This window comes from Saccopteryx leptura, chromosome 7 (assembly GCF_036850995.1).
Source record: "Saccopteryx leptura isolate mSacLep1 chromosome 7, mSacLep1_pri_phased_curated, whole genome shotgun sequence".
In the NCBI taxonomy this organism is placed as follows: Eukaryota; Metazoa; Chordata; class Mammalia; order Chiroptera; family Emballonuridae; genus Saccopteryx; species Saccopteryx leptura.
In genome coordinates, this window is record NC_089509.1 from 64,732,648 (window position 1) to 64,753,080 (window position 20,433).

Sequence of the window (20,433 nt, forward strand, 5' to 3'; positions counted from 1 at the left end):
CTGAAAATAAAAAAAAGATCGAATATGGCTTGCCTCTTTGATTTTAACCCCTCCAGAATTCTCTCCTTACCAAATGGATCTTTGCAAATCACTGGTTCAGAAGCAGGGCTGGTCTCACTGAGGCCAACATCATTCTGTGCAATAATGCGGAACTGATATTCAGCATCAGGAACAAGCCCGGTGACAGTGTACATTGTGGTCGTTATCTGAGTCTTGTTGTGCCTGACCCACTTTTCAGTGGACGTCTCCTTACGTTCGATGTAGTAGCCTGTGACTCGAGACCCACCGTCGTCTTTGGGACGGGACCAGGACAGGCTGACAGAACTCTTGGTCACATCGAGTATTTCTGGAGGATTGCTTGGAGGCTCTGGAGGATCTAAGGATGTAAGTGGAAAGTACATATGTGTTAGAGTCTAGTCCCAAATCTTGTGAGCTGATAGCTTTTATTTCAAAACAAAAGAGTACTGAAAGAACTTTTGCAATGTTGTGGGTGGAAGAGCACTTACTGAGGGGTGTTTTTGGTATGACTGGTTCCTCGGATTTCAGGGGTTTGCTGATGCCGAATTGGTTTTCTGCTGAAACACGAAAATGGTATTCCACATTTTCTTTGAGGCCTTTTACCACCAGAGATGTACCTTTGACTCTGGAATCAACGGTATACCAGGCGGCTTTAGGTACTTCTCGTCTCTCGAGGATGTAGCCTAAGATGTCGGCACCGCCATCATCGGCAGGGGGTCTCCAGCTGACCCTTACAGAGCGAGCTTGTATGTCATCATATTCAAGTGGTCCTTCTGGAGTGTTAGGACTTCCTATCACCCTGACCTTGATATAAACAGCCTTCTTGCCACATTTGTTTTCCAGAACCAGGTCATAAGTGCCAGAGTCATCCCTGACCGCTTCTTTGATTACAAGGTCAGTGTGTGTTTCAGAGGTTGCGATCATGGCACGCTTACTAATATCTTGGCCTTCTTTGGTCCATTTACATATTGGGTATGGTTTTCCTTTGATTGGAATGGTAAGTCTGATGACTCCGCCTTGTCTTACAAAGATACCTTCTTGGTATCTTTCATCAAGTTCATAATCAGGATATTCTGTGGAAAAAAGGTAGGGCTACAATTAGCATTTGGGGGGGGTGGGGAGGGGAGAGGAAGTAAGTCTTAAGGCAGTCATAACAGGAAGTAAATGACTGTATCTCTTACCAAGCATTTCGGTGACCTTGACTGTGCCTGGGACCTCAGCAGGCTCCCCGGGTCCACCCGCATTACAGGCTAGCACACGGAATCTGTATTCAGCGCCCTGAGGTAGGTGTGTTAGAGTATATTCCCGAATCTTGGTTGGGGTGGTGTTACATTTGGTCCATTCATGTTGATCTACTTTCTGCATTTCAATCAAGTAGCCTGTAACTTTAGACCCTCCTTCATCGTCCGGAACACTCCAGGCCAGGGAAACTGATGTCCTTGTTGTATCAGTAACTCTTGGGTTTTGTGGTTTTCCTGGAGGAGCTGGGAATAAGAAGAAGATAACAGTATACTTGTTAAAGTTGCTACCTGAAACATCCACTGAGTTGTGGAAATGTGGGCTGTTAGTTTTAGAATATATTTTGTTTTGTAAAAAAAATTCATTCATTTTATAAATACTTCAAGTTCTTATTTTTTTTCCTTTGTCTTAAATATACTTTATTTACAGTCACTACTACTACCTTAGATTTATCATCAGTTCTTAATGTGCTTTCTGAAATATTAACTTGCTTTAAAATTTTAACTGGAGTTCCAATATAAAGAGGGGAAACCAGGCTCAAGAGAAGACTATAAAAGCTATTTGCCAAAAGCTCCTAGAGACTGGAGTGGAGAGGGAACCGATGACAAAGAGATATAAGCAAACTTTTTGGGCTGATGGGTGTATTCTATATTTTGACTGTGGTGGTAGTGATACAACAGTGCAACTTTCAAAACTTACAGACTTTCAAAAGGGTGAATTTTACTATGTTAAACTATACCTCAATGTTTACTATGTTTGACTATACAAAATGTATTACCAATTGGATCCATGGCAACGACGGGCTTGGAAGGACGGCTTGGTTTTCCGGTCCCTCTCATATTAATGGCTGTGACACGGTGTTCATATTCTAAGCCTTCAATAAGACCTGTGGAGCGGTACCGTGTCATTGTCACTGGTACTTTATTTGCACGAACCCATCGGTCTGCTCTCACTTCTTTGCGCTCCACAATATATCCAGTCACTTGGGAGCCACCGTCATCTTCTGGTGGATACCAGGTAAGTGTCATGCCGTCACGGGAGACGTCAAATATCTGCAGTGTTTCTGGAGGGCCAGGAACACCTGCAGCAAGGCAGAGGGGAACACATTATGGCAATATGAATAAATTAAAATAAAGACGCATACATTTGTATTGGTGTTACCTTCTTAAATGGTATATAGGACTCCTCTATTTTCCTGTGTTTTCATTTTTGTACTTTTCATGCTGTTCTTCATTTTCTTTAATTTTAGAACCATTTATTAAGCATGCATTCTTTGTTTTTTCTCATTTAACATAGCCAGCCTGCCCTTCCTTTCCTCCCTCACTCCCTTTCATTTACCCTTCTCCTCAATTTCTTTTATTAAGAAAAGGAAAGAAAAAAAGAAAGAAAGAAAGAAAAAAAGAAAGAAAGAAAGAAGAGAAGAAAAGAAAGAAATCTAACCATGTTGATAACCTTCAAGAAAAGAGGTAGAAACTTTAGAAAGACCCTGGGTTAATTTTGTGACCTAGTTTTACTTACATTGGGGCATGTTAAAAGCAGATTTCTTTTTGTTAACACTCAGAATCAGAGGTAGGGAGAATGGAGGAAGGGTCTAAGAACTTACTGATGCTGCTGCGACATTCTATGACCTCAGACTGCAAGTAAGAGCCAATCCCGAAGCGGTTTGTTGCAGCCACTCGGAACACATACTCATTTCCTTCCGTAAGTCTGGAAAACTTAAATGTTGTTCTAGTCACTGATTCAGACACTGGCAGCCATCCCGGACGATGGGCATCACGTTGTTCTACCACATAACCACTCAGTGGAGCACCACCATCCAATTCAGGTGGTTCCCAGGAAACGGTAACTGAAGTAGCATCAATTTCATCAACCTTGATAGGCCCAGTTGGTGGACCAGGCTTGTCTATGAAAGGAAAAGAAATCCAAGAAATTTTTACTTCAAATCAAACTTGGGTGACTGAACATCAACAACAACATGCATCTGTTTTTGTTACACATCCTTACCAAGAATGATAACTTTAATGGTCTCTGAAGTAGTTCCAGTTACATTTTTCAATTCAAGAGTATATTCTCCAGTGTCTCTGATAGTGGTTTCACGGATGGTTAGTTTTGTTTCTTTTGTATGAGTTTCAACTGTGACCCGGTCTGATTCTTTAAGTTTAGAACCAGCAAAGAACCATGAAGCCACAGGAGGTGGACGGCCAGCAATTGGTATCACCAGCTCTATTGGTCTGCCAGCTGGGACGTGGATGGTCTTTTGAGGCATCGTAGAAAGATCAATTGTTGGCAACACTATGAGAGAGAAATTAGGAATTTATTCTTAAGCATTACTTCTAATGACAAAGTGTCATGAAGTCTGAATGTTTTTTTTAATTTTACTATTACCATTTTATGGTGATTTGGTACATACCTCTGAGGTCATGTACAGTTACGGCGGTGACGATCTCTCTTGGTTCTGACACGCCTTTCTCATTTTGTGCCCTTACTCTAAATAAGTACTCTTCACCTTCATTTAGGGAAGTAACAGTGTGTTCCAGGACTGTGGGTTTTAAGGTGACAACTTTCATCCATCTCTCAGTGCCAGGTTTGCAGGCCTCAAGAACATATCCAGTGAGTCGGCTGCCACCATCATAGAGTGGTTTTTCCCAGGCTAGGGTAACAGTTGATTTGGTGACATCTGCCACTTCCAGTTTCGTAGGTACTGTAGGCACTTCTGAGACCAGAACAGCATCAGATGTTTCACATGGCTCTCCGATACCATAAATATTTTCTGGCAACACTCTGAAATAGTACATGGTTCCTTCCATAAGTCCAGAAATGCGGTAAAGTGTCTTGCTGCATTTGGTAGTTACTGTTTTGAATGCTCTCATGGCAGCTTCCCGCTTCTCAATAATGTAGTTGTTGACTGGAGCTCCACCATCAATTGTGGGGATTTCCCAAGTAATGGTCACAGAATCTCGTGATACTTCCTTAACTGTCACTGAAGGACAGGGACCGGGAGTATCTAAAACGTAGAAGGAAAGATACATACCTTTTATTTGCTTGATTGGTTGATGGATTTTCTTTTTTTGCAGGACACTATACTCAACATAGTTCCTCTCTAGAGTGCTGACCAATCATAGGTCAAGGTGTATCTCTTTTAGAGAATCTGCTCATAGCATCATCATTTTCAGACAAATACTTACCGTATACTTTAACAAGGACCGTTGCTGATTTCTTGCCAGACTGATTTTCGGCTTCAATAGTGTATTTTCCAGCATCGTACCGGTTGACTTTGTCCACAATGAGTAAAGAGTAGCTCTCAGTGGTGTCAATAATTGCCCGGTTTGCAAGGTCAATGCCCTTCTTGTTCCAGGTTATGACAGGAGGTGGTCTTCCAGATACAGACACCATCAGGCGCAACGAGGCTCCAGCTCTGATGGTCACAGTCTTCTTTAAGTCATCTGCAAGCTCAAGATCTGGTATTTCTGTAAAGTAAATGTCAAAACTTAATTAACTCATGAACAGCTATGATGAAAAAACAATCACCTAAAAGCTGATATGATAAATACCTAGTCTTTCCACAGGCTCAATTTCGGCAGTTGACTCGCTGTATTCACTCATACCCTTCACATTCACAGCAGCAACTCTGAAGGAGTATTTCTGGCCCATTTTAAGATTGGTCACAGTGAATTCAGTATTTCTTACTGTGGCATTGGTATGCACTCGGTACCACTGATCAGTGTCCTTCTCTTGCATTTCAAGAACATATCCTATGATGTCAGCACCACCGTCATACATGGGCTTGGTCCATGCCACACTAATGCTGTGCTTGGTGGTATCCACAACTCTGGGAGCAGAAGGTGGTCCAGGGGTATCTATGGAATTTTGAAAGGGGGATACAGGTATTATACAAATAAGAAAGCTTTGAGATTTGTATTTTTGGTTTTCAAGAGTCACAAACACTATTGTTCTTTGTCCACACCCACCAAGATAACCTTTGTAACTGGGCTCTTCTGACATTACTGGGCAGCATTGTCTGCTATATTGTCACTGTTATTATTATTATTAAGAATTAAACTTCTTTGAAAAGGTAGATGTTTCTTTCATGCTGCTTTGCTAGCTATGCTGTGTTCTTCTAGCTAAGGTGACTGTTACATATCCCTTCTCAGGGACTTTTCTTTATTGCTCAGCTTTCCCAGGGTTAATATCACTTGTCACCTCTATAGGTGACAATGAGTATAGAAATCAGTTTCTTCTACTTCTCCTATTCAGTCCCAGTGATTTATTCTTTGGTTCTAACTCTAACAAAGATTTAACATTTCTTTTGAAGTTCTTTTGAGAATTATTTTGTTAGATACTTATTAAAGTACTAGAAACTATGCTCTGCTAAGCCTTTTCTTAAAATAGACCTTGTCTTTTTTCTTTTCAGTAACTGTTATCACCACAATGCATTTTCTCCATTCTTTGGGAGATTTATAAAATACATCCTTTTCATATTGGTAGTAGAACAATATATTTTTCTCAAGCTGGCGACCTCGGGGTTTCGAACCCGGGAACCCGGGTCCTCCGTGTCCCAGTTCGACACTGTATCCACTGCACCACCATCTGGTCAGGCTATATTTTTCGCATAGATTGGAAAATACTGCAACAATTTTCAGCTATTGCCAACTTATCAACAGAAGTAGTAAACATGTTCTCTTGACTTAGGTTATATTTAAAATCCTTTTAATAAGCATATGTTTTTCTAGACTATTATACAAATTCTAGGAAGTGGCATTTCAGGAAATTATTTATAATATAGTTTTGATGGTTATTAAGTTTATATATGATTCTTGAAACTCACATGATGGTTCTCTGCATGAGATAAAGTTGGAAGCTTCGCTGGGTTCACTGTTACCAGCAGCATTCACTGCGGTCACCCGGAATTGGTAATCACAACCTTCCATCAGGCCAGTGACCTTCAGCCTGGTATCATACACCACATAGTCTTTGTTGACACGTGTCCAACGCAAGCTCTTCTTCTCACGTTTGTCCACTAGGTAGTTGCTGATCTCATTGCCACCATCGGATTCAGGTTTTAGCCACTGAATAATGATATGCTCTTTGCCAGCTCCAACTTCTTCAGGTATGCCAGGTTGTGATGGAATAGCTGTTTATATTTTTACGGAAAAAAATATAATCAGAATTGCACCAAGTCACTATGGACATAGCTGCCCTCCCCCACCCCTTCCGGTCCCAACAACTTCCAAGTTGTTTAAAAGTCTTCATACTCACTGAAGGAGTTTCTGGCTACAATTGGTTGTGATTCAGTAGGCACACCAGGGCCATATTTGTTTACTGCCCGCACTCGGAATAGGTATTCATTGTTCTTGATGAGTCTGGTAACTACATAGGAGAGGGTGGAACATTCGCCTTCAACAATCACCCAGTTGAGTCTGCTAGTCTCGCGTCTTTCTACAATGTAGTGAGTAATTGCTGCTCCTCCATCTTCCTGGGGAAGGCTCCAGGCTAATGTGCACTTCTCCTCTGTTACTCTGCTGATGCTGAAATTCCCACATGGGCCAGGGGAATCTGAAACAGGTGTAATGACAAGCAGTGATGACTATCTTTCTTCCTGCCCACCCTTGAAAGCACTATTCAAATAAAGGACATTTGACATGCTTACCAAGCACTTTGACCAGGACAGACACGGCCTTGGTCCCACTGGCATTCTTTACGGTTAAGGTGTATTTCCCACTGTCACTTCTGTCACAGAACTTGATCACAGCAGTTGCTCGCTTGCCAGTATACTGTAAAGAGACTTTTTCACAGAGATCTAGTTCCTTGTCCCCTTTGGTCCAGATAATTTTGGGTTCAGGTTTGCCACCAACAGCAGCATCAAGAACAAGATCTGAGCCTGCTCGGATGGTCACCAGATCGCCCTGTAACCTGGCATCTAGTTCAGCCTTGGGTGGAGCTGTCATAGGCAAAACAGATGTGAATGAATATATGACAGTTTATTTTCACATAAATTGTGATAAGTTTAAAAGGAGAACATTGAACATTTTTTACCATATTCATCTCGGCAAGTGATGGGGCCTGTCGATTCTGATCCTTTGCTAATTACGCCCGCTGCATTCTTGGCCAACACACGGAATTCGTAACTATCTCCTTCACTTAGAGCGGTCACGGTGAAGAAATTGTCCGATACGATGGTATAGTTGCATTTCAGCCAGCGACCATCTCCAACCTCACTGACTGGCTTACGCTCTATAATGTAGCCCACAACCTTGCTGCCTCCATCATATATTGGGGCAGACCAAATCAGTGACACTGTCGATCTTGTGACATCTGTCACCTCAGGTCTTCCTGGTGCATCTGGAAGGGGTGCAAAAATAATGTTAAAAAATACAACTCTGAATTCTACCAGTACCAATAATCATAATGCTAATAATAATAAACAAATGTACCCTTAAATTCTGACACATACCAACTGGATTTTGAGCCATCACAGGTCTTGAGGCTTCGCTGGCTTTGCTAACACCTGCGGCATTGAGTGCATATGTTCGGAACTGATATTCCAGTCCTTCCACCAAACTGGTCACTTTGTAGTTGCACTCTAAGCATGGCACTTTGTTTTCTTTCACCCAAAGAATGGTGTTACGTTCTTTCTTCTCCACCCAGTAGCCAATGATTTTACTGCCACCATCATGATAGGGTTCTTCCCAACGGATAGACATGGCATTGGCTGACACATAGGTAACTTCAGGTCTGGTAGGAGCACTTGGTGGAACTAAATATAAACAGAGGTATCGAATAAGAATATAATTTTTTAAACTTCAGGGGAAATATTTAATAATAGAGACGTTGAAGTATGCTTTTTATTTTTCTTACCAAATGGATGCTCAGCAACTATTGGTGCTGATTCTAGAGGCTTGCTGACACCAAATCTGTTCTCTGAACTGACCCGGAAACAATATTCCATGTATTTGGTTAGATGAGTGATTTTAATCTGAGTGCGCTTGACACTGGAATTGACAAGCTGCCAGGCTGTTGTGCCTGACTCCCGCTTTTCAACGATGTAATTGGTTATCTCGGTGCCTCCATCGTCTTTAGGTTCAGCCCACGAAAGGACACATGATTCAGCTGAGACAGATGAAACTTCAATAGGACCGGTTACTGGACCTGGCCTTCCGATGACCACAACTGTTATGGTAAATGTTTTAACTCCAGCTGTGTTTTCCAGGGTCAAGAAGTATCTTCCAGAGTCACCTCTCATGCTGTCCTTTACAGACAAGGTGGTTCTGTCTTTTGTTGTTGTGATACTCATTCGATCTGTCTCCTTGAGTCTCATTTCTTCCAGCTTCCATATCACTTTGGGGGCAGGACGACCACTGATTGGCACATCAATGGTAAAGGCACTTCCTGCTTTGCAAGTTATGAGCTGATTGGTAATTCCGGTGAGGTCAGCAGTGGGCTCAATTTGAGGCTCCTTGATGATGACGGAAGAGAAGGCCTCCCTTGGTTCACTGTAGCCAGCGTCATTCTTGGCCTTCACACGGAATTCATACTCAGTGTTCTCAACCAGGTGCTCCACTGTGAAAGTCAGCAGTTTGGTGTGACCAGCTTCAACCCAGAAGTCAGATCCCTTTTGTCTCATTTCGAGCAGGTAGCCAGTGATCCGGCTGCCTCCATCATGGTCAGGTTTAAGCCAAGCCAAAACTGCAGAGGATTTGCTTGTGTCAACGACATCAAGTCTCCTCGGTGGAGCAGGTTGTTCTGTGGCCATGATTGGTTCTGGCATTTCATAGGGTTCACCAACACCATACTCATTTTCTGCAGAAACACGGAAATAGTACGGAACACCTTCTGCCAGGTCACTGACCTTGAGGATCTGACGAGTGCATTTTTCACTGATAACCTGCCAGCTACGGCGACTTGCTTCTCGTTTCTCTACCACATAGTGATGGATTCGGGCACCACCATCAAGGAGAGGGGCATCCCACATCAGTGTAACAGATCCCCGGGTCACATCCTTGAAGGTAATCGGGCCAGGTGGCCCCGGAGTGTCTAGCACCTTGACGGTGAATGTGATTGACTTACTGCCGCTGCTGTTTTCCACGGTAAGGGTATATTTGCCTGCGTCATTTCTGTTGCAGTTTTCCACGGTAAGGGTGCTGAAGGAGTCTGTCATATGGATATCAGCGCGAATGCTAAGGTCAGAGTCAGGTTTGCTCCACACAGCTGTAGGAGCCGGTCTACCTTGGTAGGCAATGAAGAGGCGGATACTGGCCCCAGCTCTAACAACATGAGTCTGCTTGAAGTTTGCGTCGATGTCTAACTCAGGGGCTGTTAATCGGTCAACTGCTTTAATTGTGCCAGTTACTTCACAGCTCTCTCCTCTTCCAGCACCATTGATGGCACTGACCCGGAATTTATATTCTTCACCTGCTTCTAGATCCGTGACTGTGTATCTTGTTTTCACGCATGCTTCTGTATTCACCTTGTGCCAGTCTCCCAAGTCAGCTTTGCACATTTCAATAATATACCCAATTATTTCCATGCCTCCATCAAACACGGGCTTAGACCATTCTAAGCTCACAGTTGTCTTTGATGTGTCTGTCACTTTGACCACAGAGGGAGCACTTGGTGGGCTGACTGGCTCCCTACATTTGATTAGTCTTGAGATATCACTGGCCGGTCCTACTCCTGCAGCATTTTCAGCCATGACACGGAATTCATATTCATTGCCCTCTATCAGACCAGTGACTTTGAATCTTGTCTCAGAGATTGGTCGTTTGCTCACCACTTTGACCCATCGTGTGCTTTTCTTTTCTCTCCTTTCGAGAATATAATGTTGAATTTCATTGCCACCATCTGATTCTGGCCTTGCCCATGTCAGGGTAATGCTATTGCCTGTTATGTTACTTGGTTCTGGAATTCCAGGGGCATCAGGAATAGCTGTAAAATAAAAAAATAAATAAAAAAAAGAAAGAAAGAAAGAAAGAGGAAGAAAGAAAGAAAGAAAGAAAGAAAGAAAGAAAAGAAAGAGAAACCAATTAGACATGTTTGCCGGAAGTTAATCTCATGACATAGTACTAGTTCACAAAAATGGACACTCACTGTATTGTATTTGAGCAACCACTGGGTCAGAATCAAGTGGCCTGCCAACACCAAACTTGTTAACTGCAGAAACACGGAATTGGTATTCATTGCCATGTATTAGTTTAATGGCAGTATAGCTGTGGGCTTCACAATTATCCTCAATTAGCGCCCAAGCAAGTCTGCTGGTTTCCCGCTTTTCGATGACGTAGTGAGTGACGGGAGCACAGCCGTCATTGAGCGGAGCATCCCACCACAGGGTCATCTTCTCGCCGGTAATATTGGTGAATCTTATTGGCCCAACTACTTTTCCTGGTGTATCTGTAAGAAAAATATCCACAGTTAGTTCCTTTTTCCTTTTCCATTAAAATGCCATCAGGACTTCCTCTAATCCAAGTCCTATAAATTGTAAGACTAAGAAGCTATGTTAGAAGTACCTTGTACTTTCACTGTGATTTCTGCTTTTGCGGTGCCAGATACATTTTTGGCTTCCACTTTATATACACCACGATGGTCTCGAGTAGCATCCCTAACAAAGAGGCTGGTGGATCCAAGGACATCGGTTATTTCCATATTCATCCTCTTTTCAATTTCTACATCATCTTTGAACCAAGTTACTCGAGGTACTGGTCGTCCTTGCACCAGAGCTTTAATTCTAAGACTCTCTCCAGCTTTAATAATGACACCATCAAAGTACTCAGGGCCAAACTCCACTCTTGGTGGAACTGTAAAGGAAATAGAAATAATATGTATTGATTTGGCTTAATAATGATATAAATGAACATGTTTTTTATTAGCACCATATCATAAACTTGGAAGGGTAATGCTTATTCTGTATTACTGAAGGCTATGCTGAAAGTAGGATTGATAATTGAGAATGTAGACTATGGAGTTAAACATTTGCATATTATTAGGTTATCTTTGTTAGGTGTATCACGTTATTACTCTTGCCTTGCCATTTTTAAAAAGAGAAACAAAACATTTACAGATTATTTACATCCTAGTACTGCTCCGTATTCAAACAAGTTCCTGCATGAGGCTATCAGCTGCACTTAAGCAAGGTGCTGATTGTGCTATTGATGTATGCTGTATTTTAGTAACCGGTTATTGTTGAGAGCCTTTTTACATTTATTATAAATGTCTAAAGTTACAAAGGTAAAAACTCATTTCCACTCACATCTATTATAAGGGAATGGAGTGAAATAATAGACATAGTAAAAAGATACCAATTACTTTTTTTTTTCTTCTCATCATCAAAAAGGTAGATCATCTAATTCATCACATAACAACCTTGGATACACTATAAGAAATGATTTTCCTGTTCCCATTTTATAGACCAAGGACCAAAATATTTTTTAAAAATGTGAATGCTCTTTGCTTTATTTGAAATCAGTTGTAAATGCTTACCATTTTCGTCCCTTGTCATAATAATGCCAGAAGACTGTGAGGGAGGACTTATAGTGCCAACGGCATTTCTTGCAATTATTCTGAACTCATACCGATCCCCAGGACTAAGTCCTGTAACTGTGTACTGACATTCACAGACATCGGTAAAGTTGCATCTAACCCAGCGATCACTCCCTTGCCGTTTCTCAATGCTGTAGGCCACAATCTTACTGCCTCCATCACGCAACGGTGGGTTCCATTTCAGCGTGATGGTTTCTCGGGTGACATCAATGTAGTCAGGAGTGCCAGGTGGGTCTAAAAGATTATATGGAAGTTAAATGCATCATTATTTCTGTAATCAACTCTTAGTCATTGATGGAAGAAAAGAATAAAATGGAGAAATCCCACAAGCTCATTTTAGTCATTAATTTCAATTTCTGTTTTGTATTGCAATCTTTAAATAGAACTTTAAATTACTCTATCAGACTGATTTAAAATTATCCCCCTTGCTTTACTGGACCAGCTCTCTAGTGATAAGATCTATATGTGAGAAGTTGACACATGGAAGAAAAGCAGTGTTAAATATTTACTTGCTGGCCTTGGCCAGTTGGCTCAGTGGTAGAGCGTCGGCTTGGCGTGCAGGAGTCCTGGGTTTGATTCCTGGCCAGGGCACACAGGAGAGGCGCCCATCTGCTTCTCCACCCCTCCCCCTTTCCTTCCTCTCTGTCTCTTTCTTCCCCTCCTGCAGCCAAGGCTCCATTGGAGCAAAGTTAGCCTGGGTGCTGAGGATGGCTCTGTGTGGCCTCTGCCTCAGGTGCTAGAATGGCTCTGGTTGCAACAGAGCGACACCCCAGGTGGGCAGAGCATCGCCCCCTGGTGGGCATGCCGGGTGGATCCCGGTTGGGCGTATGCGGGAGTCTGTCTGACTGCCTCCCCATTTCCAACTTCAGAAAAATACAAAAAAAAAAAATTTACTTGCTGCTAACATAGTTGCTGAATTAAGTAGATTTAAATAATAATCACTTACCTACTGGGGAAACAGCTAAGGTAAATTTGCTTGGGTCACTAGGTGAGCTTAGGCCAGCAGAATTTTCAGCAAACACACGGAACTGGTAATCCAGGCCTTCTATTAGTCCAGTAGCTCTATATTCTCTTCCAGATATGGGTGATGTATTAACTCTTTGCCAAAGGATGCTATTTCTTTCTTTCTTTTCAACGTGGAATCCAGTAACTTCTGAACCACCATTATAAACTGGAGCATCCCATGTTAGTGACATGCCATCAGAAGTCACATTGTATATAACTGGCTTTCCTGGGGGGCCAGGAATCCTGAACTGATGTTTTGCCACAATAGTGTTTGAGACAAGTGGCTGGCTAACTCCATACCTGTTTTCTGCCTTCACTCTAAATTGGTATTCAGCATCTTTGACTAGATTAGGAACTTTGAAAGTTGTCCTGGCAACGCTAGAGCACACCATCTTCCAATTGGTTTGTGAAGCTTCCCGTTTCTCGATGCTGTAGCAAGTGATTTCTCCTCCTCCGTCATCTTCAGGCACATCCCATGACATGATGACACTGTCGGCTTTGATTTCATCAAATCGAATGGGCCCTTTGGGCTTTGATGGTGGGCCAAGCGTGATGATTGTGATAGGAACTGAGCTTCTACAAACTGCATTATCAAGAATAATGTTGTATTTCCCTCCATTCTCCTTCTTGACATTCTTAATACTCAAAGTAATTTTGTTTTCAGTTTTACCGAGACGAACGTTTTCACTTTCTTTCAATGGCAAACCATCTTTCATCCAACTGATAGATGGTTTGGGTTTTCCTTTATAGGGTAATTCAAGGTGCACGTTATGCCCAATTCTCACAGCAACCTGTGCCCCAGGGATATCTGACAGGTCAACTTCAGGTGTAATGATAAGTTCTTTCACTGTAACCGGCCCAATAGCAACAGGATCACTCAGTCCTTTCTCATTTTTGGCAGACACTCTGAATTCCATTTCTGAGTGCTCTTTAAGTTGGCCAACCTCAATTTCACAGGATTTACTTATGCCAGCATGTGACCATGATTGTTCTGTTTTACCTTTCCTTTCCACAACGTATTCCGTGATGATACTACCACCATCAAAGTCAGGCTTGGTCCAGCTGAGGATAACGGATGTCTTTGTTGAATCCTTTACTGAGAGATCGCGGACGGGAGCTGGTACCTCAGCGGCCTTCACCGGCTCTGTGGTTTCACATGGTTCCCCAAGTCCAATTTCATTTTCTGCAAGAACTCTGAAGAAGAATGCAGTTTTCTCTGACAAATCTGTTACCTTAAAGGATGTACTAGAACATTTGTGTGCCACCGCAGACCATGTCCTCTTGGTGGCATCTCTCTTTTGAATGACATAATTAATAATGGGAGATCCCCCATCGATGAGAGGAGGATCCCAGAACAAAGTGACCGTGCCTTGAGAAACATGTTTAAGCTGAAGTTTCTGGCAGGCGGCTGGTGTATCAAGCACTTTAACACTGACAGTTGAAGACTTTGGTTCACCAACTCCATTTTCTATTGTGAGAATATATTTTCCTGTATCATTGCGAGTCACTTGAGGAATAATGAGCAATGAAGATGAATCAGTGTTTTGGATGCTGTATCTGGCGTCACTGCCAAGATTCTTCTCATCTTTTCTCCAGGTGACAGTAGGTGGAGGCCTGCCTTTAAAGGGTATGAATACTTGTACCTCTTCACCGGCTTTAGCTACAATAGAGGTTCTGAAAGCCACATCTAGGTCGATCTCTGCTTCCTCTGTAGATAGAAAATGGACATACTCAATGAATTTTAAATCAAGAAAATGAATGGTTTACTGAAAGTACTCTAATAAAACAAAAAGTCAGTCATCCCAGTAGGTACATACCAAGTATATCTTTAGCTTGTGCAGGTTCAGTCATGACTATAGGCTCGCCTTGCCCAGCACAGTTTACTGCAGACACCTGGAAGTAGTAATTGACTCCAGGTTTCAGGTTGGATACCACGTATTCTGTAGTTCTGACTTCTTCTTTGGTAGAGACAACAGTCCACTCCTCTTCCTCTCCTTGTCTCATCTCGACAACATAGCCGGTAACGGCACTGCCCCCGTCATAGACAGGTTTACTCCAGCCAAGAGTGATGGATGATTTAGTTGAATCTGAAATTCTTATCTTAGCCGGTGGGCCTGGAGGATCTGCAAGGACCATTCACAATATAGCAATGACATAATCATGTATAACTGAGTGACATGAGAAAAGCCATGGGTGAAGATGCTGCATTTATAAGCACTTACCGATAGGATCAGCAGCTTTGTAAAAGTCGGATGGTTCCGAAAATGGGCCCTGTCCAGCAGCGTTTACAGCACAGACTCGGTACTGGTAGTCACTGTTTTCCGTGAGTCCTGTCACTTTTTGTCTGGTGTCACGGATCGTCTCCTTTAGAACTTTAAACCATCCGAGACTCTTCTTGTCTCGTTTCTCAAGGAAATAGCCACTTATTTCACTACCACCATCTGTAACTGGTCTGTTCCAGACAACAGTCATCGAATTTTTGGTACTCTTGGTCACCTCTGGCATGCTTGGAGGCCCCGGTGTAACTATTTAGGAAGAAAAAGGAAAATGAGTTCAAAGGATCAACATTACTGATGAATTCTACTTTCCAATCTTCAAATCTTACTCAAAAATATTAGTTTCATTTATTATACTTTCCACCTGGTGAAATGAAAGATAATGAGAAGAGATGTAACATAAAAGAAAATCAAAGTCATTCTAAGAAGACATTTACAAGCTAGAATAGCTTTTTATTTAGTTTTAAAATATTTCAGTGTTAGCTCTCAGTTTTGTAAGGAAATCATGTCTCACCAAATGCATTCTTTGCTACAATCGGGTCAGATTCCAGTGAGTCACCAATTCCATATTTGTTCACGGCTCGAACTCGGAAGATGTATTCATTTCCTTTGATAATTTTGGTGGTTGTTATGATACACTCTTCCAAATTCTCAGACACCATAGACCACACGACACGGCTTGTCTCACGCTTTTCCACGATGTAGTGAGTGATTTTGGCACCGCCATCATCCACTGGAGGCTGCCAGAGAAGAGTTATCTTTTCAGCAGTGACAGTCCTAAATTCAATTGGTCCGCCTGGGGGTCCTGGTTTGTCTGTCAGTGAAAGAAAGAAACAACTTGTTTGTAATTTAAAAAAAGGCTATTATTTAAAATTACTAAATTCTAGGCTGACAGAAATATGATGTTGGCCTTTATTCAGCACTTACCAAGGATCTGCACTCTGATGGTGGCTGAGGCCGAGCCCATGGCATTCCTTAGTTTTAATTCATAGCTTCCGCTATTAAGGCGACTTGCATCTTTGATGAGTATAGATGCAAGATCAGTGGTATTTTCGACAGACACTAGTGCATTGGTTTGTAATTCTTTATCATCTTTATACCACTCGATTGTAGGCTCGGGTTTGCCAGAAATGCCAGCTCTGAGCTTCACAGATGTACCTGCTCTGTATTTGACAACTTCTGTATATTCTAAAGGCAAATCAATTACAGGCCCACCTGCAAGAAAAACAGATGATAAATGTTTTAGAAGATATAGAGGATGGAAAAAGAATTGTGAAAACTTCAAAGTAAGTTCACTGGCATATATATGTAGTAGTTCTGATCTTATTTACCTATTATTCTAAACATTTAAAATTTATAAGCTGCCTGTCTATCCCAGATATGTAAGAAGGATTGTGAGCAAGCTCTGTATCCCAGTGACACTGTGCTAATTTCACAGGGACTTAAATGCTTTTGAAATATATTTTAAAATCTATTAAATGTTTGAATGCAGTGATGCAATGCAATATGCTAGTAAGAACGTTGTTGAAGAATCAGCATTATACATTTTATTTCATGCTAGGTTATCCTTCCTCTTACTACCTACTATTCTTTTTATTTTCTCTTTCCAGTTCACCAATGTACAGGTGTGGGTGGTTCATGTCAGACCCTTAATGTGTGAATTCTCTACTCAAAGAGCCACATTATTTCATTGGACAGATTTCCTGCCATGCTGTTTAGAACTTTTGAGAAATAGAACTAAATCTGACTGGCTTCACAGTCTCACAAATGCTGATTCAGGGTCCTCAAGGCCTGATTTATAAAGAGCAGCCCCGGGATTCTCAGCATGAGGGTGGGAGTGGTTACTTTTGCCCAGGACACCTTAGAGGCTCCCCCTTGAAAATGGGAAACTTTTGGAAAGTGTCTCTGATGAAATTCTAATTTTTAAGCCACTGCTGAATTGAATATGCCACTTATTTTCCAGAATGGTCAAGAATGTATATTTTGGCCCTGGCCGGTTGGCTCAGTGGTAGAGTGTCGGCCTAGCGTGCGGAGGACCAAGGTTCGATTCCCAGCCAGGGCACACAGAAGAAGCGCCCATTTGCTTCTCCACCCCTCTGCCGCGCTTTCCTCTCTGTCTCTCTCTTCCCCTCCCGCAGCCAAGGCTCCATTGGAGCAAAGATGGCCCGGGCGCTGGGGATGGCTCGGTGGCCTCTGCCTCAGGTGCTAGAGTGGCTCTGGTCACGACATGGCGACGCCCAGGATGGGCAGAGCATCGCCCCCTGGTGGGCAGAGCGTCGCCCCATGGTGGGCGTGCCGGGTGGATCCCGGTCGGGTGCATGCGGGAGTCTGTCTGACTGTCTCTCCCTGTTTCCAGCTTCAGAAAAATGAAAAAAAAAAAAAAAAAGAATGTATATTTTGGACTGACAACAATATACAGAGAGTTCTAAGTCTTTTCTGTTTGAATTCCCACTCTGTCACTAACGAGCTGTTTGATGTTGGAGAAGTTACACACGTGCTCTAAATCTCAGTTTCTCTTCTGTAAAACGGGTTAATCTTAGGGCTGTTAGAACCCAGGGAGAGAATTCATAGAAAATACCTAGTAAATGTTAGCTGCTGCTCATACTGTCATTAACACTGCTGCTTAGTCTTTCACTTATGTAAGAGGAAGAGCCTCAGGCACTAAACTATGGTCTTAATTATTGACTCTGATAATTTAAAAATGAAGAGTGAAAGCACCAATGTACACAATGAAAGAATCGAAAGAGGTTGAAGTTGGAAAGGCTTTTAGCTATTCTGTAGTCCAACTCTCATGTTTTAGAGTTAAGTCAAGAGGCTAAGGCATTTCTTTAGACTCCCAGTTAGTTCTTCCTAAGCCTCTCAGCTAATTTCTTCTAAAAATCTAATTAAGGTTGTATACTAAAAGTTATTCTATAGATTAGGACCAAAAGGATTAAGGATAACTATTGTGTTCACTGTTGTTGGAATTCAAAGCGATAAAAATGCTTACCATAAGAATCGATGCATGTAATGGGGCCTACAACCTCCGATGGGTTGCTGATGGAGCCAACAGCATTTCTAGCAAAGACACGGAATTCGTACTGTGAGTTCTGAGTCAAACCAGAGACAGTGAATTGAGTCTCAAGGACATTGGTGAAGCTGGCTTTGGTCCATCTGCCATTTGGAAGGTCTCGCTTCTCAACAATATAACCTGTAATCTTGCTTCCTCCATCAAAAGCTGGTTGTTGCCATGAAAGGTTGACAGAATTCTTTGAAATATCGGTGATACGGACATTTCTTGGTGGTTCTGTGGTAATAAGAGAGAAAGCAGATCAGTGGCAAGCACTATGCCAACATTGTTTTGCTTTGCAGAAACAAGATTTGCATTTCTAAGTATCAGAAATATCTTCCTCATGATAGATACATACCACAGGCATCTATGGCTAGAACTGGCTCAGAAGGATGGCTGGCTTTTCCGACACCAGCAGCATTTTCTGCGTACACCCTGAATTCATAAATAAGTCCAGCACTGATTGTTGTGACTTTGAAGTGAGTTGTGCGAATGAGCATTTTGTTGGCTTTCTGCCATAAAATACTGTTTCTATCTTTCATTTCCAGGTGATAGCCTATAACTGCATTGCCTCCGTTGGACACGGGTTCATGCCAGGCCACGGTGATGCTTTCTCGAGTAACATTAGTGACCCATGGTGTAGATGGTGGTCCAGGTGTTGCTACAAAAGAGGGAAATACCATAAGTTAATACAGACATTTGAAACATTTATGTAAACGAAAACTTGGGATCTTTGACAAATTGGACAACTTACTGTATGGTAGTTTGACAGTCACACAAGCTGAATCTATGTGATCACTGATGCCAAAGCGGTTTTCTGCCTTAATGCGGAATTGGTATTCTTCTCCTGTGGTCAGTTTCATGACTTTAATCATGGTTCTTGCAACTGTTGCAGACACTTCGGTCCATACTGCTGTACTTGTCTCTCTCTTGAGCACAATGTAATTGGTAACATGCGTTCCACCATCATACTTAGGTGGCTCCCACTTGAGAGTCACAGTTTCTTCAGTTACATCACTAATAACAACAGGACCAGTTGGGGGACCAGGCCTGTCCAGTACAACGATGTTAATAAAAGCTTTGGTTGTTCCGCTGGAGTTGGCAGCCGTAATCTCGTATTTTCCAGCATCAGCAGCAACACTTTCTTTGAGATTGATGGTCAGGTTCTCAGCAGTAACTTCAGTATTAAATCTCATAGTTGCTTTCAGTGGGACACCATCTCTTGATAAGGTCACTTTGGGCAGTGGTTTTCCAGAAATTGGAATGTCAACTTTAAGGTTTGAACCAGCTCTGACATATACAGTATGACTTGGGAAATGCTTCATGTCAATTTCAGGTGGTTCTAAAAAAGAAGAGTGTGTTAGATGAAGATGAAAAAGAAGTTTTAAAAATCAACCCAGTGCAAATCATTTCAGATTTTGCTTCTGCATAAAATTGGACTTACCTAGTTGCTCCTTAACAAGAACTGGAAGAAGCAGCTCCCTTGGGTCACTCAAGCCAGCTTGGTTTTCAGCAAATACCCGGAAAAAGTATTCAGAATTCTCCCTCAGACTAGAAACAACGTGATGGGTTGACTTTACCACGGCACATTTAACCCAGTTTTTCTGCCCCTTTTCCAGCGCTTCAATGACATAGTGTACTATTCTGCTTCCACCATCATGTTCTGGCTTCAACCAGGCCAGGGACACGCTATCTTTGGATACGCTTGTTACTCCAAGTCTTTCAGGTGGGCTTGGTTTTTCTAAGAAAGAAAACAGAAAAAGAAAGGGAAGATTATTACAAAATTTTTATCCATGTATGTTCTTCTTGCATTGTCAAGAGAAGAATTTTAAATGAAGGCCATATATTTGCTCTGATTTGAGTCTTTCTTACTTTTATATAGCCAGTTTGGCTTTTGAGCTTTTGCTATTTATGACGCATCATAGCATGTCATAGCTTTCATATTCAAATTAAGTGTCAAATCATCAGATTAAATGATAAAATATATGCCAAGTTTAGCATGGGCATAAAATTGAAAAATTAGATGAATAATCTTGTAAGAAATTTCATCATGTAATTTCTGTACACATACACATTATATACATAGTCAAATTCAATTATACTTAAATTTAACATGTATTATCCAATTCCAGCTATGTAAATTCCTACTTATATTTTTATCAACAAAAATTTTCTTGGGGAGAGGGATGTGAGGAAGGGGGTAGGGGAAAGGGTATAAAGAGGGACAAATATAAGGTGACAAAAAAATGACTTTACTTTGGGTGATGGGTATGCGACATAATCAACAGTTCAAATACTATAGAAATGTTTACCTGA

At 41.8% G+C, this 20,433-nt stretch overlaps 1 protein-coding gene across 1 annotated transcript in view; it reads right to left on the reverse strand.

The window, feature by feature from the left end:
* Positions 1-20,433, reverse strand: part of TTN (titin) — a 284,284-nt gene that overhangs the window by 12,698 nt on the left and 251,153 nt on the right. Inside the window, exons 277-303 of the mRNA XM_066346291.1 lie at positions 19,562-19,858; positions 18,872-19,459; positions 18,476-18,778; positions 18,058-18,354; positions 15,996-16,283; positions 15,583-15,882; positions 15,015-15,317; positions 14,610-14,915; positions 12,734-14,500; positions 11,728-12,021; positions 10,758-11,045; positions 10,342-10,641; positions 8,113-10,179; positions 7,709-8,011; positions 7,291-7,596; positions 6,905-7,195; positions 6,514-6,810; positions 6,083-6,388; positions 4,809-5,114; positions 4,443-4,724; positions 3,668-4,261; positions 3,262-3,549; positions 2,861-3,160; positions 2,036-2,338; positions 1,200-1,502; positions 507-1,091; positions 71-376 (exon numbers count right to left, since the gene is read on the reverse strand). Of these exons, the coding sequence (XP_066202388.1) occupies positions 71-376; positions 507-1,091; positions 1,200-1,502; positions 2,036-2,338; positions 2,861-3,160; positions 3,262-3,549; positions 3,668-4,261; positions 4,443-4,724; positions 4,809-5,114; positions 6,083-6,388; positions 6,514-6,810; positions 6,905-7,195; positions 7,291-7,596; positions 7,709-8,011; positions 8,113-10,179; positions 10,342-10,641; positions 10,758-11,045; positions 11,728-12,021; positions 12,734-14,500; positions 14,610-14,915; positions 15,015-15,317; positions 15,583-15,882; positions 15,996-16,283; positions 18,058-18,354; positions 18,476-18,778; positions 18,872-19,459; positions 19,562-19,858 (12,168 nt within the window). The remainder of the gene's footprint in view (positions 1-70; positions 377-506; positions 1,092-1,199; positions 1,503-2,035; positions 2,339-2,860; positions 3,161-3,261; positions 3,550-3,667; positions 4,262-4,442; positions 4,725-4,808; positions 5,115-6,082; positions 6,389-6,513; positions 6,811-6,904; positions 7,196-7,290; positions 7,597-7,708; positions 8,012-8,112; positions 10,180-10,341; positions 10,642-10,757; positions 11,046-11,727; positions 12,022-12,733; positions 14,501-14,609; positions 14,916-15,014; positions 15,318-15,582; positions 15,883-15,995; positions 16,284-18,057; positions 18,355-18,475; positions 18,779-18,871; positions 19,460-19,561; positions 19,859-20,433) is intronic.